The 26,376-nt window shown below is 48.3% G+C and overlaps 2 protein-coding genes across 2 annotated transcripts in view; one reads left to right on the plus strand and one right to left on the minus strand.

Annotated features, from left to right (window-relative positions):
* The window catches only part of LOC135808348 (uncharacterized), a 22,781-nt gene extending 11,755 nt beyond the window's left edge, over positions 1-11,026 (plus strand). The window contains exons 11-17 of the mRNA XM_065321526.1: positions 849-898; positions 1,718-1,821; positions 2,515-2,586; positions 5,573-5,663; positions 7,475-7,607; positions 8,402-8,461; positions 10,281-11,026. Of these exons, the coding sequence (XP_065177598.1) occupies positions 849-898; positions 1,718-1,821; positions 2,515-2,586; positions 5,573-5,663; positions 7,475-7,607; positions 8,402-8,461; positions 10,281-10,559 (789 nt within the window). The 3' untranslated portion in view covers positions 10,560-11,026. The remainder of the gene's footprint in view (positions 1-848; positions 899-1,717; positions 1,822-2,514; positions 2,587-5,572; positions 5,664-7,474; positions 7,608-8,401; positions 8,462-10,280) is intronic.
* On the minus strand, positions 10,622-25,778 carry LOC135808349 (monocarboxylate transporter 8-like). The gene is made up of 6 exons (XM_065321527.1): positions 25,493-25,778; positions 20,532-21,156; positions 16,836-17,073; positions 15,646-16,225; positions 14,775-15,150; positions 10,622-12,404 (listed from the first exon to the last, which is right to left on the minus strand). The coding sequence occupies exons 2-6, from the start codon at positions 20,887-20,889 to the stop codon at positions 12,145-12,147; spliced, it is 1,812 nt and encodes a 603-aa protein (XP_065177599.1). The 5' UTR covers positions 20,890-21,156; positions 25,493-25,778; the 3' UTR covers positions 10,622-12,144.
* Positions 25,779-26,376: the final 598 nt, after the last annotated feature.

Raw genomic sequence — 26,376 nt, forward strand, 5'->3', positions numbered from 1 at the left:
AGTTTCGATTTTTGCTGTGTACTCTTGAAAATATCACAAGTGAAGCCCCTGCAAATTTGAGCAAATCAGCGCGACGAAAATCTCAAATTCTCAATACTCAAGTCGCACTGCGCGCTTTTGAAATTGCCGAGATTGCGGCTCAACTTACGAATCATTTATCTCACGATACATTGCTCGCAGCGCTTCGCATATTGTTTCAACCGACAGCTGAGAGTTTTCTATTCGACCTGGATATTTGGATCGTTGGATTGGAGCGAGATTTGACTGAGTTACGATCTTTTGAAGGTTTGCATTCTTGCCAGATCGATCATGCGCCCTACCAAAATATGCCCAAAAACGTTGCTCGTTTGGAACATTTGGGGGGGGGGGTTCCGGGCAACGGGACCCCCCCCCCCTGCGTACGCGCCTGCCTGTTCAACTGTATTGCTGGTGACCTTCATAGCCCTCTCATACCTGAGCATAACTCCTCTGCCATACCACAGCACAAACTCCTCTGCCATACCACAGCACAAACTCCTCTGCTATACCAACGCACAATTCCTCTCCCATACATAAGCACAACTCCTCTCCCATACATAAGTTAAGCACAACTCTTCTCCCATACCAGAGTTCAAATGCCAAATACTCCGCATTTATCCCTATCAGCCTAACCTAACTAGGGCCTACACACATGGCATTTTCACCAGCTACACGTAAGAGGCCTGTATCTAGTGCTGTGCGTGGAGTGCTGTGTGTGGAGCGTGCTGTGTGTGGAGAGTGCTGTGTGTGGAGAGTGCTGTGTGTGGAGTGCAGTACGTTGCTTCCTTCTTGCTAATGTGCTTGTTGAACTTCTCTCTTCCCCTCCACAGAGTGAAATGTTGCGGCTCACCGCCGAGGATACGGTTGGCTGTGTATATGAGTGAGTTCTGTCCTGATACGCAATGCTACAAAGTAGTAGTGATTATGCCTGGCTGTGGGGCTATACTATCTTGATGGTGCTTGACTTGAAGTAGTGTTGGCTAGTACAGTCAGCCCTCGCTTATCAGGTCCTCTTTTATCCGAATCCCTCGCCATCCGGAAGAAAATCATTGGTTAACGATTTACAGCACATGTCATGCATACATACAGTATGTGTGTTCGATTATCCGGCTCCCTCGCCTATCCGGATATTTTGTGGGAAACGGATGTGTGCGGTTAAGCGAGGTCTAACTGTGTGTGAATACCAACTTTCTTTTTGTTCCACTTGTTTTACTTTTATAGTGTGTGTGTGTGTGTGTGTGTGTGTGCGTGCGTGTGTGCGTGCGTGTGTGTGCGCGCGCGCGCGCGTGTGTGTGTGTGTGTGTGTGTGTGTGTGTGTGTGTGTGTGTGTGCTGCCCACAGAGAGTTCCTTAATTTGACGCAGCAGCTCATCTTCACCCTGTCCTGCAGCTTTGAGGTGCTGCCTCGCCATTGTAAACTCTGTGTGTGTGTGTGTGTGTGTGTGTGTGTGTGTGTGTGTGTGTGTGTGTGTGTGTGTGTGGAAAAATGAAAAATAGGGATTCACTGGCCAGAAAAAGTCACTTCAAACAGCTGTGTGGTGGATACCAGGCTAAAAATAGTGGCGGTCAATTCATCAGCCTTGCAGGCTGTTGAATGGTGTAATCCCAGCACAAGTTGCTATGTCTAACATAGCTGTTCGCTATCATCGCTTCCGCGATGGGCACGTCTGAGGTCTTGAGGTGTGTGTGCTGCATTGCAGGCATGCAAGCACGAAGCTTGGTATGCCAGCGACGTCACTGCTTCTCGTGGCACTGCACAATCGCTCCAAGCTTGAAGATCATGCTGCTACTCTTGTCTCAGCAGGTAACTGTGGCTATGTGCATCTGCTATCAGCATACTCTATTTAATACACGCGCATGCATGCACTCACACACACACGCACACACACGCACATACACACACATGCACGCGCACGCACGCGCGCGGACACACACCCATACACACACACACACACACACACACACACACACACACACACACACACACACACACACACACACACTGTCCAGTGTGCTTGATGAGGAGATTCTGATTTTACCTATGTTAAGCTTCTAGTTGATATTTGCATATAGTGTCAGCATAATCTTTAGTAGGCGTGGTGGCGACTGGGGAATGTGAATACGATCTCTTATGATGATTTAGTGTGCTTGCCAGTCCTCGCCCGGTCCTGACCTACTGCACTAGCTTATTGAGTCAGATGTACTGCATTGTACTGCTGTTTGAAATACTCCTATCCGGAGCCAATACGGGTACGAGTTCTTGCTTATGATAGGCTTGGCTGCAAAGGAGAAATCGACGCGTTTGCCTTGGTGGATGAATTTTTTGGGTGTGTGTGTGTGTGTGTATGTGCATGCGTGTGTGTGGTGTGTGTGTGTGTGTGTGTGTGTGTGTGTGTGTGTGTGTGTGTGCGTGTGTGCATATGTGTGCATGCGTGTGTGTGCGTGTGTGTATGCGTGCATTTGTGTATGTGTGCGTGCGTGTGCATGTGTGCATCAGGGCTCACACCACAGGGAGTTATCACGGTGAGCTCGGCCGGGGCTGGCCAAATGAAGCAAGGCGGTGGGAAAGGTAACAGGGGTTCATACACTGTCTGTGATACACAATGCTGATGTTGCACATGCACTGCTGTCCATTTACCCAGCACACAGGTACGATGTTCCAAGCCTGAGGACTTTCTTGTCCGCCGATTGCTTCCAAGTTCAAACACGAGGTCGCGCCTCGTCAGCTTTGACTGCGTTTCGCCAGCTCTGAGGCAGAAGTGGAGAGTTAGCTGGTACCAAACGTAGAACGCCAGCTTGACTGCGTCAGTCATTTGCACGACATCCTCGAAGTATCCTGCACAGCTTTTCGAGAGCGTTCCTTACATAGCGGTTCTTTGTGCGTAACAGAGAGATCTACGTACTAAGTATTGTGTAGTTCCGTCGATCCTGGAAAAGGCTTCATTGCTTAAGATGTTGACTTCCCCTAGAGAAGACAGATGACGCCGAATAGCCCTTGCTGTTGCTGCCAGGAGACTGTTGGCATCGACATAGAACGAGGCAAGTAGGGCCGAGAGTTCAGGAGTAGTGATTGAGGGGAAGTCCGAAGTCCAAGCCTTTCGGCCTTTGCAGCAATCAGTGGAGAGCCTCACCCCAATACTGGGTTGCTGATTGCGTGCTCTTTTGGCACAGTGTCAGAGATGATCTCTTACTGCTCCTCCTTCGTTGACGCTCCGGAAACTCTTTTCTTGGTTGGATCTTCAGACTGATCTTTAACCATAGTGAAATCAGTGTTACCACAACTGACAAACTGGAGGAAATGGCAGAAATCGTGTGCCCGAGTTGCTTATGCTACAGTTGCGCTCACTATCTATCAGCTGGGTCAGCTGATAGTCTCTGCTCGCACGCAAGAGCTTCTATTCTCTTGTTCACGTAACTCAGCAATTGTGGCTTAATCAAAGATTCTTGATCAAGAGGATCCGGGACCTGATCTATTGCATACTGAATCTCAGTGACAGTTGGAAGTTTCCAATTTCTGAAATGGAAATCTTCCTTTTCTTGGGAAGGAACATGGGGATGAGAGGCATAGACAACATAGACGTATGTGACATTGCAGCCAACGCACCGTTTTTGGCCACCAACACCCTTTCTAAATGCTACAAAGAATCAGGGGCAACATTATCTACTTCGTTTGAGGCTGAGGAAGTATTTAGATGGGACTGGCTGAAAACAGGGGGGAAAGGAAGCATCTACACCATCGCAGGAGCTTGCCTCTGGGAGAGGAACATCATCGCTAGTGTTGAGTATTTCACAACGGACGACGGGACAGTAGACATCTACCATGTCTACAGAGTCCCCACAGTTAGCGCCCCTCGGAGGCTCGTACAGAGGGTGGTTGGTGATTAAATCCTTCGAGTCAGCCAGTCGTCCGCAGCTCCTACAAATTGCAGACACGTCTCATCCAGAGAGCGCTGACAACACCGCCAGGATACATTTGCGGACCCGAGCATCCTTCGAGCTATGCTGCGGCGATTCCCACTCATCGTGGAAGGGATTCTTGCACATAAACTGGTATTGAGAACCTCCAGACTTTCTCTTCTTCCTCGACATCTTGCAAAATGACCATGATGACAAAATGTTGACAATGGTTTTCTTCTCGTCGCTTCTCTCTCTAAAAAAAGACGTGGCAGAGTTAAACATTTTCGGGCAAAACTTCCTTAAACCCTTTCAGGACAGGGTAAAACACTGTACAACCTCCGCCATTTTGGAGTTATCTCCACCAAGTTACCAAAAGAGGGACTGATATTTCAAGGCAAATCGAAATTATGCCATATCGCTTTCAATGAGGACAGAAGCCCTTCGAAGCGTTCTCATCTTCTGCACCCCCCCTTGGCTATAACCCTGGCTTAGCTCCTATAAGCGTAGGTGGCGCATAAAAGCGGGGGTTCCGCCTGTTCACCACCATGCGCCATGACATGACATGCAAAATCGCACAAGCGTGCTCAATCTTCGCCGAAGTCTTTTAAAATGCAGTGTAGAACGGTAATAGAAAAACCGGCTTGTATGTTCTCCGCAGTTGAATGGAGATTTATTTTGTATAAAGTCTGATACAAGTATAAATAATACTGCGGACTACTCATAGGTTTATCCATGGGATATATGAATTATCACACGAACCTCGGCTTCGCCTCGGTTTATATTCCATCATTTGAATTCATTTCCATATGCAGTCAACTTCGCTTATAACGACACTCGGCGGGGCATCAAAAAGGTGTCCTTATTCGCAAAGTGTCATTATACCCGAAGTCTCATTATATATATTACAGTGGGATGGGACTTTGCTCTGGGCATGGGGATTCTGTCGTTATATCCGCAGTCGTTATATCCGCAGCAGTCGGTATTAGCCAAGTTGACTGTATAAACCTAAGCTTACAAAATAAATAATAATAATAATAATCTTCACTAGTTTGAGGGAAAGAGACATAATAATAATATTAATAGTTTGTATTACATGTACTTCGAAGCTTATAGCAGTTACATGAAATTAGTTCCCGAGTTCTTTACCCGTTTTGTATTGTGTTTATTTTACCCATGAAGACATGAAGAGGCTTCCATTTTCTATTGTTGTGTCTAGATGAGATGGTGATGCTTCAGTGGTTGTTTCTTTCTTTGTGCACGCATATGTGTGTATGTGTGTACGTGTGTGTGTGTACGTGTGTGTGTGTACGTGTGTGTGTGTGTACGTGTGTGTGTATACGTGTGTGTGTGTGCGTGTGTGTGTGCACGTGTGTGTGTGCGCGTGTGTGTGTGTACATGTGTGTGTGTGTACGTGTGTGTGTACGTGCATGTGTGTGTGTGTGCGTGTGTGTGTGTGTGCGCGTGTGTGTGTGTACATGTGTGTACATGTGTGTGTGTGTACATGTGTGTGTGTGTGTGTGTGTGTGTGTGTGTGTGTGTGTGTGTGTGTGTGTGTGTGTGTGTGTGTGTGTGTGTGTGTGTGTGTGTGTGCATGTGTGCGTGTGTGCATGATATGTGTGTACGTGTGTGTGTGTGTGTGTGTGTGTGTATCTGTTCAGTGGTGAGCCTTCATGCCGTCACATCCCTGGCTGAGTGGGGCACACTAGTAGGACAGCATGTACTGTACATTGTACTATTCCACAGGCGGGGGTAAGACGTGTACCTTCCTGTTTCCGTGGGATACCAACCACCCAGCTGAACGTCTGATTCGGCTGCTTGAAACGGCGGGGGAGGATAGATCGGATTAACAACCAGAGGCCAAAGGCCGAAATCCCATTTGCCTCAGTGAGGAGAACTCCACATGGGGTTTAGTTGGGTGTGCCTGCATGGTAAGATGTGTGTGTGTGGGTGTGCCTGCATGGTAAGATGTGTGTGTGTGGGTGTGCCTGCATGGTAAGATGTGGGTGTGCCTGCATGGTAAGATGTGGGTGTGCCTGCATGGTAAGATGTGTGTGTGTGGGTGTGCCTGCATGGTAAGATGTGTGTGTGTGGGTGTGCCTGCATGGTAAGATGTGTGTGTGTGGGTGTGCCTGCATGGTAAGATGTGTGGGTGTGCCTGCATGGTAGGATGTGTGTGTGTGGGTGTGCCTGCATGGTAAGATGTGTGTGTGTGGGTGTGCCTGCATGGTAAGATGTGTGGGTGTGCCTGCATGGTAAGATGTGTGTGTGTGGGTGTGCCTGCATGGTAAGATGTGTGTGTGTGGGTGTGCCTGCATGGTAAGATGTGTGTGTGCCAAGTATACCATGCCGCTACCGGACCTCACCGTACCGTGGTATTTTAACATCAAGGGAAACGGCACTTGCGAGTGGAATGCAACACTATGTTGGATTCACTGCTGGTCTACCCGTTCCACTCACCCATAGTGCAGTGCAGATTTATTCACGCGCTCGCACATTGAATGGCTGGTCTCTGTCACGTTGGGGTCGGCAGGTCAAGGTCGCGATGTCAAGTAACGTTGCATAGATCATGAACCACGCCGAAGCTGCTAGTCCCGGGCCTAAATGTACATGTATATCGTTTCTGGTACTTTTGTCTCCTGCTCTCTCACTACCGGTACATGCTGCGACTCCCTGGGCCTCCTGTAACCGCACACGCTTGCTTTCCATGAGATTATTCGGAAAGGCGGGGAACTCCCTGATATCCGAAAGCGTTTGACGTTGTACTTCATTGCGTTCAGTGTAAATTGCTCCGTACAATTTTCCACTGGTCGGCGTGGAAACGGGATTCAAGATGACCGGATAAGCAGAGTCCGAGAATATAACCAGTGACATACTTTATTTTACTTCACCAGAATTACAGGCAGTAGAATGCCTTCTCACTAGACCAGGTCTAGTTCTCACAAATGATGAAGAGTTGCGCTCGCTGGAATCCGGCCCAAGGTGCAAAACTAGCGCCCTGGACCAGTTACGATTGCATCGCTTTACTTGTACATCTACACGTCCAGCCGCATTCAAACCAATTCCAGGGTGCCAAGGGCCGTGCGAGTTCAGGGCGCAGAATATGCACTTTGGGTCTGATTTCACCGAGCGCAACTGTACTTTTACTGGCAATGCCTCTGAACTAGGCCAGGTGATGACGATGCAGTGCACGGAGTACCTGTACGTGTGTCGTGTTGTACCCTGTTCAGTGTTGCATACCACAATCAAGGTCAGTGTCTGGTTCTGCAGTTACTTCTGCTGTATGCGCAGTCCGAGTAGCCGTGTCAACAGAATTGCTGTTGAAAGAGATGCATTTGTTACAGTTTGAGTGGCTGATTTCGGTACATGTTTGGCTTGTTGCTTATCATTGTTGTGTGTGTGTGTGTACGTGTGTGTGTGTGTTTGTGTGTGCGTGTATGCTTGCGTGTATGTCTATGTGTGTGTATGTGTGCCTGTGTGTGTCTGTGTATGTATGTATGTATGTATGTGTTTGTGTGTATGTGTGTATGTGTGTGCATGCACATGCATGGCTACTTGTCCAGTGATGCTTACTCAGAGCGTGCACTGCAAGACGTGCAGGAGGTGTGTGCGGAGATGATGCAAGAAGGCTCTCTGTTCAGCCAGGCCACCCATCCCACGCCGAAATTCCTCTCCGTCGACTTTGATGATCTCCGCGTAAGTGACTGAATTGTCCTGCCCAGATTCAACACACTGCAGGGGACTTGTCAAAGGAGGGGGAAGAATCGTAGGGGAGGGGAGGGTTGAGGGGAATGGCGGGGAGGGTGGGCGAGGGGATGTGTGTGTGTGTGTGGGGGGGGGGGGGCATTGAATAAGGCAAACACCTGTCCAAGAGGACCACTAAAGCCAAGCCAGAGGAGTATCTTTCCAGGCTGGCTTACTGTTGATGAGGTGAGGTACGTTTGCATATACGCATAGTCTTTGCGAGGAGCATGTTTTTCAGGTGGTTTAAAGCAGTGGCAAGCTATAACAGGTTTACTGTACAAATGATCTATGATCGTCAGGGGTGTTGGTCACGGTACTGTCAGTGCGCTATTGACCGTACCACTATTTGCTCCAAGTACCCCGTAAATCAATAAAATGCACTGATTTGGGCTCTAAATTTCCGAAATGCTCGGCTAGGCCACCCCTCCCCCACGTGTAAATTGTAGTTGAGATGGCTGACTGACCGTACCACACTAAATTACCTTCCGACGCACCATCCGTCTGGGTTTTTTTGTCATTGCGGGGGGGGGGGGGGGGTACATGCACGGCTACACTATGTCGCATTGGCTAAAGCTGTCGGTTTGGGTACACTGGAAGCATGTGAAGCATGTACTGACGGCTTGTGTTCAGCAAAGCACTTTGCAGCTGAGTTGTGTATGTGTGTGTGTGTGTATGTGTGTATGTGTGTATGTATGTGTGTGTGTTTACTGTGTATGTGTGTATGTGTGTGTATGTGTCCTGTACAGGTAATAGCCCAGAAATACAATGTAGTACAGGTGCCGGTCATACTGCCTATCGTAGTGCGTGTAAGTTGCACTATTACTCAACTATTACTAAATTACAGCAAACCAGTTCAGTACAAACTAACATTACAGTATTAGTGCTGGAATTAGAGCCGGTCTTTTTATTACTGCCTGTCTGAAGTAAGCAACTAGTCATTTCAGGGCTTCTGTGTGGATTTTTTTCAAATTGGGTGAATTTTTAGCTCGCAAACTGCGAAGCGCCTCGGCCAGTATTGCCGAAAACGCCATACTACAGTTGCGCTCGGTGAAATCCGGCCCAAAGTGCATAACTGACGTCCAGTACTGATGCGGCCCTTGACGCCCTCAAAGTTGTACAAGTGCTAGTGTGCACGTGTACCGTATGAACTGTACCAAAGTGTAAAAAACCGCGCCAAACAAAGACAAGTGTAACATTCATTTCAGTTCAGCACAAGTAAAGAAGACGGAGATCGTTTCGAAGCAGTTTATTTCATACACAGAGCAGCAGGGCTTCAATATTTTGTGTGGCCACCGTCTGCCTCGATTAGCGCTTCAACACGACGTGGCATTGACTCCACGTATGGCGGGGAAACCGTGTCAGGAGCCTACGAGTCTCACTCCAGGTGTAGTGCCTGCACCAGCTGGTCAGCATTCTCGCAGCGATGTGGAATTATTCTCTTCTTGAGAGGAGCCCACACATTGGGAATGGCCATGTCCTTCTTCTCTATCTCTTCTTGATCTTGAGCTGTACTTCGTGAGGTGAATGAAAGACATTTCGAAATGTTTTTATTTTTTTTACACGTGCACTCCGAACTTTTACACGAGGTGCGTACAGTTGAGTTCGTACACACAAATCGCTAGTGATGCAATGGGAGCTGGCTTCGCGGCGCCAGCTTTGCACTTCAGGCCGGATTTCACCGAGCGCAACTGTAGTACCTGGCTTGGGTATTGCATACTTGTTTGTATTCTCTTGCAGAGGAGAATGTAGTGTACTTTCTCGAGGACCCTGTGTTTCTTTTCCAGTTATTTGACCTTGGAAATGGAGGGAGAGAGAGAGAGAGAGAGAGAGAGAGAGAGAGAGAGAGAGAGAGAGAGAGAGAGAGAGAGAGAGTGAGTGAGTGAGAGAGAGAGAGTGAGAGAGAGAGAGAGAGAGAGTTATGAGAACATCGGCTATACATGTAATGTGTTGATTGTCAATTTGTTATGCTCATTTGAGGTACGCTACACATTGTACTTAAGTTCAAATGTATAATTTATGGTTGACTTAGCTTCCCCTCCGATTGATCTTCCAATCTTTAGAGCCACACAAGTTGTGTGGTATGTTGCTATGCGTACTTGAATTGTGCTTTGACCGTATTGTCCTATGGTCTTGCCAGTATCGTCTTCGACATACATGTACATCCACCAACGTCCTTCAGAGCTGAGACTTTCAGCTCGTGCTTATCTTGGTTGCGCGCACCTTCCCGCCCTATATTACTGCTACAACGTTGAACCTTCCAAGTTGGAAGGCTGTTGGAGTGCGCATCCAAGACGTGCCAGAGTTTATTGGCAGTTAGTTGTAGAACGCCAGTACCGTTGGTCAGTGTCGTGCAATGTTATCGCATGAGCTGATTGTCAAGTAAGTTTTGAAGTAACTGCTGGTCTTAGTGTGGTAGTGGACACTATAGCCTAACTTGTACTTGTAGTTCCTTGGTCCTTTTTCTTCCTTTAAAGTTCCTCTTTTAATTTTTATTTCTCTCTGTCTCTCTCTGTCTATGCGGTGTGTGTGTGTCTCTCCTCTGCTCTCTCTCTCTCTCTCTCTCTCTCTCTCTCTCTCTCTCTCTCTCTCTCTCTCTCTCTTCCTCCTCTTCCTCCTCCTTCGCAGAGAGTAAGGCGTAGAGGTATTTCTGGCGGACCTGATGTTAATATGAAGGAAAAGCTCTTGACGCAGATGCGAGATTGGACGGCTGGTCTCCGTCATCAGCAGCATGCTCCACAACACCATGATGATGATGATGAGGAGGATGATGATGACGACACTGACAGCGACAATGGTGAAGATAATGAGGCGGTCATGGATGTGGAGGACGAGGAGGGCGACAGCAGCAGCAGTGGTGCTGAGGACTCTGAGAATGACGATGATGACAACGATGAGGACATGTAAGACCAGTTCTTCCCTCACTCATGCATTGCAATTATCACACCACCATCATGCCCACACTCAACTCATAGTCAACAGTAATCATCATCTTCTTTCTTTTAAAATGGGAAAAGAACATAACATTTACATGAGCACCATGCTAAATCATCTGATCTGACCCTGCTGTGATTACCAATCTACATCACTTGCATCTGCATGCTTTCTTTTGATGTTAAAAAAACTCTCTAAAAAGGAAAGGAATAGAATAGGTGGGGTGAGAATATCACCGAAACGGTTCGGAGAAGAACTGTTTTCTGTTTATGCAATGCCGGTTCTGTCTGCTGTAGTTTTTCTTCCAAGTTTCTTTTCTATACTTACTGTGTCTATTGAGTGCTTTTCTCACTGGGTTGCTATCTCGTATTAGCTGCTAGCAGCACTTAGCCCGACGTACATATTTATCCTGAAGCAAAGATCAAGCGTGCGGACTATTATGCATTGAGGGAGGAGAGAGGCAAGCTCATAGCGTGTATGTCTGGGTATGCTTACAGCAGAGAGGGGGGAGTCTGGGAGGCAAGCTTGTGACTGATGGTTGTGAATGACTATAAATAACACACATCCGGTAGAAGTAAATGCCTTTACTCCAAAGTTCCATGTCACTCATCAGAAGTTCATAAAGCTGATACGCACGATATAAATATATTATGGCTTGGCAGCAATGCACCTCACTGATATGCTAGATGTGCAAATCTTGTAGGTAGAGAGCATTCGTTGGCTATGATGCGCTGATGCGATGTTGTTCATTGGCCGAGTTCATTACAACTGATTGCTTTGGCTGGATACTCTGTGTGCTCTCCTGGGCAGGCGGGACGAACACAGCCACTTGCTGCCCTGGCTGGATATTGAACATGCTTGTGAAAGGAACTACTGAAGTAACTGCTAGTACCAGTGCATGGAGGTCTTGTCTTTTCTTCTAGTTAGAACCTGTGTCTGAGAAGCAATTTGATGTAATACATGTATGTACTTCGAATGACTATTGTTCCACCGTGCCCAAGGTCACTCAGGCTGGTGTTCAGAATGACCACCTGTTGATGGATCCAAACATGGGTTTCTTGGAGTCGGTGGGTGGTGGAAGGTTGTAGTGCCTGCACGGATTTCTTGCGATTTATCTTTCGTTCCGCGATTTTGTAATTTTGTGCATTTCTCAAGCTTCTGCGCGGCAACATTTTATTTACAGGATGTAGCCTTTATCATGTTGTCATTGTCGGCTACGTAGAGTACCATGCTACGCATAACCCTCGGAACGTTGCGCAGATGTACCACTTCCTGCGATTATGGACCCTACCATATTTGTATACATGTGTATTGTTGTTGTTCCACCACGTATCCTTTACGAGGATCTAGCTCTTGCATTGAAAGTCGGCTCAGGCTTTCTTGTTCTTGCTTTTCCACTTCTGGACTTTTAGCAGTAGTTTGTGGTTTGTCTCTGCACGTAGAATTCTTCCCTCGTTGGACTGTCTCCTTGCCATTTCCTGTGTGCAATATACCGATTCTCGCTGACTCGATACTGGGAGTTAATTAGTTAAAAGAACATTGTCTGCTGTACGCGTGATTAGAGGCTTGTTTCCACAAGGTCGCCGAACCCTGGCTGCACAGCACAGCGTAGCCCCGGCAGTGGAGTTGCACTCCTTGCTGCTTTGCGAGGCCTGCCGTCCTCACTGCCGCTTGCTCCGTCAAGTGCGTCAGCCCCCTCCGCCGGTGCAGCGGGTAGCCAGAATGCCGTCAACTCAAACCCTATGATACTTGACATGGCTGTAGCTCCTGCTATGATGTATGCTAGTTGATAGTCACCTGTTGCATCTGTTATCCAGCCTGGATGAGGAGAGAGACGGAGGCAGCGACAGACAGACAGACGCAGAGAGAAAGACACACACACACACACACACACACACACACACACACACACACACACACACACACACACACACACACACTTGTACTTATTGCTCACTGCCAAAACTGGTCACGTGGGTCTCCCCGGGAGAGGGGGGAGAGATTCAAAAGGAATCTTGCCCGTAGGGGTGAAACGAGTGTCAAAATCGAGGACTAGAGTACTCGTTGAAAAAACGAGCGAGTACGAGTATTTTACTGACAACATAAACAATGCACTGCACACATTCTCACCACACCGGACGTAGTACACCCGATACATGAAGTCTTGCCAAGCACTTCTCACAACTTGTTACTAGAGAGGTTCCAGGGTACGATTTTCCGTGCCAAAATCCGTATGGGCGCTACGGATTTTTTCCAGGCGTGCTCCATACGATTTTTCGGCACGAGAATCCGTGTGGACTGGCTTTCATACGAACCATGTTTCGTATGGAGATTTTGCGTCATCGGGTGCAGAAAGATTTTTCGCGTACAAATTTGGTACGAGAAATATCGATTTTTCGCGGGAAGTTTTGATTTCGGTACAAATTTTCAAAATAAAAAGGCATAGCGCGGGAATGTGACGTGTTTGCGATCGTAACCTAGGCAATGACGGCAAACACATGAGTTCCGTACCCCGGAACTTTTCACTGCTCGAAAACGACGTACAAAAAATCCGTAGAGCCTCCACGGATTTTGGCACGAAAAATCGTACTCCGGAACCTCCCTATAATCAAAAGCACTGGACTTTCACAAGATTCAGATCTGGAGGTGCTAGGCCGCAGTAGGCGCACTTGCCTGGGCTGTAAGTACTGGCCAGAGCAACAGTAGGCGCACTTGCCTGGGCTGTAAGTACTGGTCAGAGCAACAGTAGTCACACTTGCCTGGGCTGTAAGTACTGGTCAGAGCAACAGTAGTCACACTTGCCTGGGCTGTAAGTACTGGTCAGAGCAACAGTAGTCACACTTGCCTGGGCTGTAAGTACTGGTCAGAATAACAGAAGTACTTGATGTACATGCATACAGTAGTGCCTAGTACGTTTCGAGTATTTTCGCGAAACGAGTACTCGCTCTTTTCAAATTTTCGAGCAAGTGCTCGAGTATTCAATATGTTTCACCCCTAAATCTTGGAAAGATGACTCGATTGGCTATTGTCGTATTGAACTACCCAACGACCGACACCCCCTGAAATCCCCAAAACTCTGGGTGGACTTCAAAATGATCCCACTTATGGGCTCGCCACACCTCAGTAAGTGGGTGAGGCCAAGGTGCAGAAAAAGGATTGACAGCATCAGAGTATCCGTCCCGGGATCCAACTGCAGTTACCCATGCCCCCAGGCCCAGTGAAGATAATACTTGGTACTAGTGTGGCTGGCTAAATCAGAGTGGATCTGATATAAGCTTCACTAGCACCATTGATTACACAAGAGTTAATCTAGCCAGAAGCAGTCCATGGTTTATAGCAGGTATGTATACTTCAAATAGAAAGTATATGAACCCTGAAACCAACAAAGGTGCCAGGTACAACATTACACCTTCAAGTAGCCGAGCCCGTTGGCAACAGACCCAACACAAGCAGGCATACGTGTACCCACCAACCGAACTAGCTGACACACACGCACACACACACACACACACACACACACACACACACACTGACGGAGAGAGAGAGAGAGAGAGAGAGAGAGAGAGAGAGAGAGAGAGAGAGAGAGAGAGAGAGAGAGAGAGAGAGATGGAGAGGGCCAAACAAATGGATTAAAACCAGGTCTGTGTGAGAACCATTCGCCAGGCTTTTCCGTCTTCGCGCGTCAGAGTACATCTACACATTTTTGCCTCGAAAGGCTCAACTTACATACAGCATGCAGGAACTTCACTGGGCACATTCTACTAGTATAACAAGCATGGTGACTGACAAAACCAGCGGGAATGGGATGGGAAAATGCAGCATGGTCGAACTGTGGGCAACATGTACATGTACTTTGAAGTACGCCGGGAGAGAAGTCCTCAACATTGTACTTCCAGGGAAGCTCTGCTATGGATCAGTCAGGGGCATCAGAAGGTATTTTAGGGTGATACGATCAGCCACCTGTGTAAAATTTACTCGGGGGGTTGAGGTGGCTCCAATTATAATTTTCAGAAGTTAGACCCCTGATCTGTGTTTTTTATTGATTCACAGGGTACTAGTACCCGGGACGGAGAGCGGTACGCGGTACGGTTAATACCGTAGTAACCGTAGAGTGTCCCTGAATCTATATTTCTTTGTAGAGGAGATATTCCTCAGCAAACTTCTAGTGCATGTTTGTTTTTGACTTACCAGCAATGGGAGGTCCGATTAGATCGGGTATGCCGCTAAATATACATGTACTGGCCCATGCACAGCTGAACCATTGCTCTGTTACGATATCCTGCGCAGTGACGGCCATTAGCATAATGCCACTGCGGCACAGACCTATGACCAGAGCGTAGACAACAAAGTGCCAGTACTCGCTGCCAAAGTGAACCAGGATGTTAGCCAGGCCGATGAAGAAGCCAAACGAGGCGAACAGGTGGAGGCGTCGGCGGCCAGTCTTGAGTACGTCCGACAGCCATCCGAACACGGGCAGGAACACCAGACCACTGCCAGCCGAGTAGCTGAGCAGGAGGGCTGCATCGCTGCTGCTGACGTTCTTGTCCTTTTCAACCATGTTGATCTGACCACACAGAGTACACACACGTGCATAGCGACGGGTTCACAGCACACAGATGCGCGTACATGAACATACGAATGAAAACACACACGCACACACACACACACACGCATACATAATGCGTTAAGAGCGGGAGATGCACATCAGAACTGATAGCCTTTGTAATTCTTCTTTGGAAGTACGTGTACATCTGTATGGTACTATCAAATCACTCACCAAGGTATGCTAAGATTGTATACGTGCATACAGAGAACATTGGTTTGTTTCAGAATGGATGCATGCCTAGATACCAGGGCAGGGTGGGTGCATGCCTCTCCGTCATTCTCCCTTTACACAGTGTACAACAGAGCTCAGATAGACTCACACCCCTCATCCCCCCCCCCCCCCCCCTACACCCCTCAGCCCCACACCCCTCATCCCCCCCCCCCCCCCTACACCCCTCAGCCCCACACCCCTCATCTCCACCCCCACACCCCTCAGCCCAAGACTAAGACTCACCAGATGTACAATAGGTGTGCTGTAGCAAGCAATCCACAGCGTACACGCCGCCAAGTAGACCAGGAACGGACCGTTGTACCAGAAGTGTCTGTTCAGCAGCACCCGGTCGACGAAGACGAGGAATGCACGCCATGGCGAGTACCGGTGTGTGCAGCTCTGCTCCTCGCTGCTCAGCTGCTCGTCGTCAGCAGGGACATCAGGCTGGCTGCTCTCACATTGATCCTGGCCACACTCCGGTGTTGCTTGAACCTCCTCACTTCTACTACGACTGCTTGCAATGCTTGCAATCGTCTTCTCGTGAGTAGCTGATGATCGTCGCCGTGCCGTCACAGCAGCTTCGGACATGCGCCGCTTCTCTCTCCGTTTGTCCTTGAGCTGAGCAGGTGTGTCCAATGGCGAGAAGGAGAGTGCACAGCCAACAGTACCGACCGCCTGCACGGCAGCCAGCCACCAGAGAGCACGGCGCCAACCCCACAGGTGGATGACGCGCTCGTAGCTCGGTGACAATCCCATCAGGCCGACGAGGCTGCCCGTGAGGATCAGGGAGAGGACGCGTGACCGTTGCGGCGGTGGAAAGTACCTGAACACATGCACATGCATGCGAATGCATACACACACACACACACACACACACACACACACACCACACACATACACACACACACACACACACATGCACGTACACCAAGATTTCATCATTCCTCCTAATTTCATATCTATGTCTTCCTTGCATCAGCCTGGGGACTTGTTAGCCGTATACACCTGCATGTACCATTAAGTACCGCGAGAGTGCCCGTCTCGCGAGAGCGACCGTCTCGCGAGAGCGGCCCACCTTGATTTTACAGCCAGGGGAAGGAAAATCGTATTGCAGAGTGCAACAAAGCTTGTACAGTGTGAGAACCTTAGTGTACTAAGGTCACGCTTAGCCTGTTTTTGTGTGGAGCTCAAAGGTAAACTGAGTACGGATTGACTGCACAGCATGTGATGTCACTGATGTGTGTACAATGTACGTGCCACATAACCTTCAGACAAGACACCACCTCCACAGCATGGCCGCAAAAGGACGAGTTGGTGGGACGCTCTCGCGGTACTATACGGTACACATACTGGCCTCTGAAGAATGTACTGCGGCACCAGAAGACACAGCAAAACAATACAATGCCAAATGGCCGGCTGCAGTGCGGCCATACCTGCTGGTGTAAATCACAACTGGCTGGTAGATGAAGGAGGAGCCGATTCCCAGACACAAGCCGTAGGTGAAGTAGAGCCAGTACAAACTGCCCGTCACGAGTGATGTGAACACAAGTGACGCTGGGCAGATCAACGAACCTAGCGCCAACACCACGGCTGGACCCCAGCGATCGCAGAGGACCGCTACCAGCCTCGAGGCAAACAGCATCACGCCAAACGCCAGAGATCCTATCCAAGCTGCACGCAGGAGAACACCAGGAGAAGAAGAAGAAGCGTTTTAGCTTGGCATGCAACTTATAACTTCATGTGCACTGACATGCATAGTGCTAGGGGTAATATAGTGCTAACTGTCACCTACTTACAGTGCCGCTTGCGTGAGTGTATCACAAGAACATCATGTACTGAGTTTAGCTGTGCAAGGTCTGAGCACCTCATTGGTATCGTTTGTGCAAGGTCTGAGCACCGCGTTGGTGTTAGAAGTGCAAGGTCGGAGCACTAAAATAACACTTATAGTGTACTCAGTGTGACGACTGTAGTACTGTCACAGTGTGCCGTGCACTATACTGCAGGCTCAGGGTCACCGCAGCTGTACTGTACTGATGGTGGTAACAACACACCTGAAGGAGTGATGTACCAGCCCACAATGTCACATACCACTAGCCATGTATCAACTTGGCTCCATGCGCGAATCGATGGTGGTGGTGGCGGTGGTGGTGGTGAGAAGGAGAGCTCTGTGGCAGATTATAATATAACTTTGCAGCTCAGATAGCGTATGCACTTTGCCAAGTGTGCTCTTACTACAATAGTCAGTGCTTTCGGAAACAACACAATCATTCTAGTGCATGCTAGTGCATGCTAGTGCTTGGAACTGTAGCGCCAAATACGTAGCAGAAACAGTGAAGGTCGCAGCCGGCATCATGTGATGCTGAGAGATGGCGAAGACCATGCCCTCCTGTCAATATGGAGAATTGGCAAACATCATCGGATTTGCGCTGACATGATGTCGACGGGTCGTTAGGTAGCCATAGTACAGACGACCGTTAGCTCAAGTACTTCAGTAGTATAATATACTAATTTCAGAAATTTTAGGTGCTCAATATTTTCGATATGAGGGCAAAAGACCAGGCTAGGTGAACAGAAATTTTAGGTACAGAGAAGCCATTTCGTATCGGACAGGGTGTGTGTTGTGTTCGTGTGGCTATTGAAATTTTAGGTATGAAAGAGATGCACTGAAAGAGATGCACTGAAAGAGATGCACTGAAAGAGATGCACTGAAAGAGATGCACTGAAAGAGATGCACTGAAAGAGATGCACTGAAAGAGATGCACTGAAAGAGATGCACTGAAAGTACCGAAAATAGAGGTACATGTACACCGACAATTTTGTGAAATTACAGTATTCCAGATCCTTAGAGCTAGCTGCGGTGCTCACACCGTACAGCCGACATAGCCAGGCTCTGAAATCCATGCAATGATCATGGGTCTAGTACTAGCGGAACAGTACTGGGTCTGCAGAGCATAGCAGCCCCGGCTTGCCGCTTGTACTATGTCCAGCCACGGAACTCCTACAGTAACTTCTCCCCTCCATTCCAGGAATCAACCACGCATGCACTATCGGGGTAAACACAAAGTAGCAAAACGTTACCATGGTTACACTGGACATACAGTAAAACCTGGTGTAAGCGATCTCTGGTTTTAGCGACCACCTGCTCTTAACGACCGTTGTTCCATGCACTGACAGTTCTCCACAGAAACTGCACCGGATACAGCGACCACCTGCCTTGCGCGACCAGCGACCGACTTTTAGTGTACCAAGTGCCATATTGGACCTGCACACAGCGACCAGAAACTAGCCAAAAGCTCCATCTCGGCTGGCAGGGTTGACTCAGTGCAACTGACTCACTTGAAGTGCACTCTGAAGCAAGTGCATGCAGTCAACAGAAGTGCCAAGTGACAGTGCAGGGTGCCCGTGGTGCATGCACTTGAGCGAGGTGTGCTTTGCCTGCACAAACATATTCTATGCTCCATACCTGTCAATATGAGTACACAAGGACCGCTTTTTCTTGCACCGTGGGCTTGTCGCTTAAACCAGGTTTTTACTGTATGCATACACCAATAGACCGTAAATAGTTGCATACCTGTTTCACCCTTGCTCGCCTTGCTAAATAGTTGCATACCTATTGCACCCTTGCTAGCCTTGCTTAATAGTTGCATACCTGTTGCACCCTTGCTAGCCTTGCTAAATAGTTGCATACCTGTTCACCCTTGCTAGCCTTGCTAAATAGTTGCATACCTGTTGCACCCTTGCTAGCCTTGCTAAATAGTTGCATACCTGTTGCACCCTTGCTAGCCTTGCTAAATAGTTGCATACCTGTTGCACCCTTGCTCGCCTTGCTAAATAGTTGCATACCTGTTGCACCCTTGCTAGCCTTGCTAAATAGTTGCATACCTGTTGCACCCTTGCTAGCCTTGCTAAATAGTTGCATACCTGTTGCACCCTTGCTAGCCTTGCTTAATAGTTGCATACCTGTTGCACCCTTGCTAGCCTTGCTAAATAGTTGCATACCTGTTCACCCTTGCTAGCCTTGCTAAATAGTTGCATACCTGTTGCACCCTTGCTCGCCTTGCTAAATAGTTGCATACCTATTGCACCCTTGCTAGCCTTGCTAAATAGTTGCATACCTGTTGCACCCTTGCTAGCCTTGCTAAATAGTTGCATACCTGTTGCACCCTTGCTAGCCTTGCTAAATAGTTGCATACCTGTTGCACCCTTGCTAGCCTTGCTAAATAGTTGCATACCTGTTTCACCCTTGCTAGCCTTGCTAAATAGTTGCATACCTGTTGCACCCTTGCTAGCCTTGCTAAATAGTTGCATACCTGTTGCACCCTTGCTAGCCTTGCTAAATAGTTGCATACCTGTTGCACCCTTGCTAGCCTTGCTAAATAGTTGCATACCTGTTGCACCCTTGCTAGCCTTGCTAAATAGTTGCATACCTGTTGCACCCTTGCTAGCCTTGCTAAATAGTTGCATACCTGTTTCACCCTTGCTAGCCTTGCTAAATAGTTGCATACCTGTTGCACCCTTGCTAGCCTTGCTAAATAGTTGCATACCTGTTGCACCCTTGCTAGCCTTGCTAAATAGTTGCATACCTGTTGCACCCTTGCTAGCCTTGCTAAATAGTTGCATACCTGTTTCACCCTTGCTAGCCTTGCTAAATAGTATAGTTGCATACCTGTTGCTCCCTTGCTAGCCTTGCTAAATAGTTGCATACCTGTTGCACCCTTGCTCGCCTTGCTAAATAGTTGCATACCTGTTGCACCCTTGCTAGCCTTGCTAAATAGTTGCATACCTGTTGCACCCTTGCTCGCCTTGCTAAATAGTTGCCATGATACCTGTTGCACCCTTGCTCGCCTTGCTAAATAGTTGCATACCTGTTGCACCCTTGCTAGCCTTGCTAAATAGTTGCATACCTGTTTCACCCTTGCTAGCCTTGCTAAATAGTTGCATACCTGTTGCACCCTTGCTAGCCTTGTTAAATAGTTGCATACCTGTTGCACCCTTGCTCGCCTTGCTAAATAGTTGCATACCTGTTGCACCCTTGCTCGCCTTGCTAAATAGTTGCATACCTGTTGCACCCTTGCTAGCCTTGCTAAATAGTTGCATACCTGTTGCACCCTTGCTAAATAGTTGCATACCTGTTGCACCCTTGCTCGCCTTGAACTCCGCCAGCAACTCCACATAGAGTATACCGAACATGAACATGTTGGAGTAGATGGCAAAGTTGCTCAGCCACGCGCAGATCAGTACGGCCGCACGCCGTTGCTTGGAGATGTGCCACGGCTGGACGGCATAGTCAATGTAGTCGGTGTCGTTGCCCCGTGGTGCCGATGACTCTTCTCCCGGGTAGCGCAGGAACACGTCATCATCGGTGTCCGTCTTTGCCGTGTCGATCACATAATCTGTCTCTTCGTTTTCGCCGCTGTGGAGCTGAGGTGCTGGTTCGGCACACACAGTATTCTGAGCGGAGTGCTGGTTGTCTTCTCCCTGTGCCATAGTAGATATAGTCGTGTGGGTCAGTGGCACTGCTGGCACATGAACTGATACGCTGGTTGAGAACCAATCCGATGTGGTGTGTAGCGATGCGTTCCTATGCTCAAATCACCAGTATGTCCATGTCACGCCGGGTCACCTCGGTTACACCTCTCTCTCTCTCTCATTCTCTTTCTCTCTTTCTCTCTCTCTCTCTCTCTCTCTCTCTCTCTCTCTCTCTCTCTCTCTCTCTCTCTCTCTCTCTATCAGTTTACTCCAGCATCATGAGTCCTGCAGAAGAGATCAGAAGACAACAGCATACACTCATGAACATTGTATCGTCATGGCACAACTGGGTATATGGTGCAATACTGGCTATGGCTGTGGGGTTTTCCAGTACAGTTTAGTCAACATGACGCAGGGCTCTAACAAAACATACACTCTGACCTGCAATTGAAAGCTGAACTGGACACATACTAGCCATCATCCCTATTCCATTGGCTCAGTATGTGCCAATTCCGGAATGCTTCAACCTCGCCACCAACAAGCAACTCTGGTTAACAATCATTGACAGATGCATGAATTGACCCCTGTATGATTTGTTTATGCGGGCAATACCGTAAAATTCCGTAAATAAGCCCACCCTAAATAACGCCCATGTCCGATAATAAGCCCAGTTTTAGGCGGTGTACACTTCAAGCCCGTTTTAGCGCCCATGCCCGAAATAAGCCCAGGGCGTAAAGTGGACAAGTAGTTTACCTATCAAATCTGTAATTTATCGCTACATTCTTGGTTACGACCAAATTTCCAGCTGTGGTTTGATGTACCTGTACCGCGCTCAGTGTGAATGGTGGTTCACTGAAACTAGTGGGTTGCTGATAGATTGATCTTCTGTAGATTGCGTCCGAAATAACGCCCATGCCCTAAAATAAGCCCATGCCCAAATATACGCCCGGTTTTTTACGCTCTGCAAAGTATACGCCCGGGGCTTATTAACGGAATTTTACGGTACGCGACCTGTTCATAATACTAATATTACTAAGTTAGGTGCCGTGCTGTACTATGAAACATAGATACTGATACACGGAAACGGGCTAGGGCTGTGGGGCTGTGAGGTTGCAATGCCCACGACTTTGAAGCCAAGTGCACCCATGCAATAACGTCACCGTTTTACTCAATTCATCAATCCACACGTTTTGGGGCAGTTTCCTTCACAGTTTATGGTCACGACACATCTGCCGGTATTGGCGCTCCGGAGCTCCGGGGTCCCACTGCTGGTGTAGGGAGCACTTATACCATCATGTAACATGAGATGCCTCCCCACCAGATAGTGTACCATTCCGTATGGTCAGAGTGGATCCGATTTCACACTGAACTCGTTTTCTATTTTTTTTATCGACATCTGACATCATCATATTGAAGCCCTATCAATGGCTTTCACATGTCTCTTTGGAGAGAAGGTGTACTGTAGGTCTACAAATTTCGGCCTCCCAGGGTTAAAACCCATTTCGGCCGCATCAAATTTTCGGCCTGTACTGCTGCCGCCTGTATACACTGTCACACTGGACCTTGCAAAACAAAATGTCGGCCAAACATGACCAGGTGCAGACCAGGTGCAGGCCGAAAATAGCCGAAAATAAATATGCGCCGAACGCTTGTTGACTTGCAGTGGATTGTATTTCCAGACTTGTGACTTGAACACATACACTTAGTAGGGCTTGAACGTGGTGACACCAGAAGTCAATATTGTACGACTTCTAGGTCGAAATAATTGTCTCAATCTGGTGGGTAAGCCCCTCGTGTCGCATGCTGATCTGACTCTCCCAGTATCAGCAGGCAGTCCTCGAGTGTGCAGTCAGTCCCGGAGTGTGCAGTCAGTCCCGGAGTGTGCAGTCAGTCCCGGAGTGTGCAGTCAGTCCCGGAGTGTCCCGGAGTGTGCAGTCAGTCTCGGAGTGTGCAGTCAGTCCCGGAGTGTGCAGTTAGTCCCGGAGTGTGCAGTTAGTCCCGGAGTGTGCAGTCAATCCCGGAGCGTGCAGTCAGTCCCGGAGTGTGCAGTCAGTCCCGGAGTGTGCAGTCAGTCCCGGAGTGTGCAGTCAGTCCCGGAGTGTGCAGTCAGTCCCGGAGTGTGCAGTCAGTCCCGGAGTGTGCAGTCAGTCCCGGAGTGTGCAGTCAGTCCCGGAGTGTGCAGTCAGTCCCGGAGTGTGCAGTCAATCCAGGAGTGTGCAGTCAGTCCCGGAGTGTGCAGTCAGTCCCGGAGGATACATGTATGTAAAGGAAACCACCCAAACACTTATAAAAGCGCTGAAATGGATCCAATTTCAAATTCGTACTAGTACGAGGTGAATTGCGATTTCTGGACATTGTACATTTCTGGACATTTCGAGTAAAATAATTTTTCGTCGCGTGTAGAGTCAAGTCAGTCAGGTTGATGAAGTTTTTTCTTGCCGTAGTTGACAGCTGGGCTGTTGTAGTTTCTCCTCGTGTCGATGCCTTGTTGATAGCCTTTTCTTGGGAGGCATTTCAACGAGTTTTGTGGTACTATGTCGCATGAGAATTTTGAATTTTGAGTAAAATAAGAAGTAATGGACGAATCGTTGGCTTCCCCATGTGCACTCCACTTCAGACGCTGTATAGTCTTGGACCTGTTGGCTGGAAGTGTGAAGAGGCCAACTGCAGTCCACCAATAGAAATAATAACAAAAATGGTGCAGTATAGGATGCCTATTGACGCTATTTTACTTTCATGTCCAGAATTCCATACACTGAAATTTAGGCCAAAAAATTGGCCTGTCGAAAACGTCCTGCTATCAAGTCTCTGGGATCACAGCATGAGCAATTGTCACATATTTGGAAAGATGAAAGATTAGGCCATACAATAGATACAAAAAGATATGAAAAATGTAAAACACACAGCCAGCGGAGCTCTATTTTATTTTCATGTCCAGAAATTGCTATTCACCTCGTACTAGGAAATTAGAGGCCACATGCCTCGTACTGCTCTTTTCTCTCCAAAACTCAACACTTGCAAGCCAGATACGAAAGAAAGAAAAAATCATAAGTCACGCCACCGGGACTCGAACCAGAGACCTTGCTATTCGTGAGCAATGCTCTAACCAACTGAGCTACAGTATGACTCTTATCCGCAGTGAAGGCAAATCTATCCTTCTTCGATCAATCAATATCTGGCTTGCATCATACTGGCAACTCACACCAATCAAGAGGGCCCTCGGTCATCCGCTTGATATCATGGCGAGCGCTCTTGATTGGTGCGAGTTGCCGGTATGGATAAATACAAATTAACCCTTTAACCGTCAGACCATACATTTGTGGGTCGAATTCGACCCATCATTTGAAATACTCGCACTGGAATGATTTTTTACCCACGATAGAAAATTTACTATCGATTCGGTCGCGAATTTTCCAGGCTTTCTGTTGCAGAAATCCGCGTTGAGCTACGATGTAGTCATGGTAGTGGAGCAGAGTTATCAAGCACTGAGTAGTGCACGCTTGTCACTTCCGCTGCGCTGGGCGCGCGGCTGACGTCGTCACGGGATTTCCCCGTTTCTTCACGCGCTCTGTGACTGTTGCTCGCGACCAACGTATTCCTCACGAAATGCTCGATCTCTCAAAAAAATTTTGAACACTCTACGATGAAGGAGACGGCCATGGCGGAGTTTTGAACTTGTCATTTGCATGCCTGGCGTTGAGACGACGTCGCTGCGTTCCAGCGCTGGTTTTGTGACTGCTGAGGCGAAGAATGTGGTATCATCGTGCTGGTCTCGTCCAGAGCTTTCCAACGAGCCCAAGATTATAAAAATCGAGTGAGTACAACTAAAGTTATGACCTGGCAAAGTTGAAATTTCGTTCGTTAAATCTGGATCCATGCAAAGTCTGGATTAGATAGTCATACTAAAATCTGGATCCGTACAAAATCTAAACCCATACAAAATCTGGATCCATACAAAAAATCCGCATCCAAAAGTCAGCGCTGTCATGCCTCCGACCTCGTCCAAGCCCGCATGGTTTTGGCAGTGGTTAGTAGAGCCACTTTTTATGTGACCACAATGCTTCAAAAACACTGTGTAATGAAGTGTAGTGAGGTGTTGCTTGGGTGCTTGAGGGGGGGGGGGGGGGGCAAGTGTTGGGCTTCAAGCGATGGTATACTTGCCCAAAACACTGCCACTTACCAGCAGCGGGAGACTCTTCTTTTCGCTAGCAATCACAGATTCACACTGTCACACCCTACTAACGCCCCCCTCATCCCTCCCCCCCCCCCCCCCTCATTTTGTGTACATGAAGCAGCTAAGCGAACTGGATTATTTCCACCTCCATTAGACCCCTATCTCAGTCCTGGGATTGAGTGCGTGGTTTGGACGATTGGCTCGGAACTGGCAAAGGTGACCAGACCCGGAGTAGAGATGAGCAGCGAGTTCATTCAAACATTAGCCACCCTGAGCCTCTCTAAGTCTAACCCCAGTCAGGCTACAGTACATGACCATGCCAACCAGTCACTCAGTGCAGTATGGGCTACTAGCAGTGCCAGTAGCGCCCTCACCGTCCTTGGCTTCACCTAGTGATACGGAGTGGCTACATTTGCCTTTCCAGTAGGATGGCCGCAATGGACCTACCTGATACAGTGCTGGGTAGTCGGTAGTCTCATCAGGCGATCTCCGCACTCGCTCTCCAGGCTCCTGCGTCCTGGACGGCAGAACTTCACTCTTCAGCCCGTCCACTGAACTTCGGACTGGCTGGACTTGGTTCAAGAAGGGTCCTCGCTGCCTTCACTGCACTATTTTGTGCTAGCGTCGCCTTTTAGTTATGGTACCATGGTACCAGCCTACAGCCTACAGGCAAGAAATTGAAGAAAATGCTAGCTTACTTCCAAACGTTTTGCAGTGTACTATCCACCATGCATGATCCACCAAACTCCGTGCCAACTGCAGTGAAGTTTGACACGGATTTTTCGTTGCGCCGGCGCCGGTTCTGCTGTGCGGAGCATGCTGGTAGCATGCTCGAACTCCCCGCCACATGCGCAGTAGACTACTCTGTCCGCTCAGTTTTCGCACGGAGACCAGTCCGTGAAGCTGGCTTCACATGCACACGGAATGAAAAAATCCGTAAATACCGTGTGTACTGCACTGATCTGTAGATCTGCTGTGCCTAGTTAGTCCTGGAGCCAGGTCCAGAAATCTGCCAGTGTCATTTGACACCTCGCCCAGGAAAGATTTGACTTCAAATTCGGAGAGGCGAACCAACTATAGGAATTTTGGAGAAAACCAAAAGTTCCCAATGTTGTCCGTTTGGAAGTTATGAGCTATTTCCAAATTGCTTAGGTTACTATGGTAACCTGTGTGCAATTAGCCGTTTCTGAGGCAAAGCCAGTATAATTGTGGAGAACAAAGTTACCTTGTTGGATGGCGAGCTCTTTCGAAGACTATGAAAACCTGAAGTTTATAGGACTGTCGGCTTCCTTGTTACAGGAATTTCTCCAATTTCTACGGTTACCACGGTA

Source organism: Sycon ciliatum, chromosome 2 (assembly GCF_964019385.1).
Source record: "Sycon ciliatum chromosome 2, ocSycCili1.1, whole genome shotgun sequence".
Taxonomy (NCBI): Eukaryota; Metazoa; Porifera; class Calcarea; order Leucosolenida; family Sycettidae; genus Sycon; species Sycon ciliatum.

Excerpts from the sequence above, each read along its gene's own strand:
- LOC135808349 (XM_065321527.1), bottom strand. The coding sequence starts at position 20,889 with ATGGCACAGGGAGAAGACAACCAGCACTCCGCTCAGAATACTGTGTGT. Across the intron at positions 17,074-20,531 it reads GGCGAGCAAGGGTGCAACAG|CTTGGATAGGATCTCTGGCG; the intron begins GTATGCAACTAT and ends TCCTGCGTGCAG. Across the intron at positions 15,151-15,645 it reads GCACACCTATTGTACATCTG|ATCAACATGGTTGAAAAGGA; the intron begins GTGAGTCTTAGT and ends CTGTGTGGTCAG.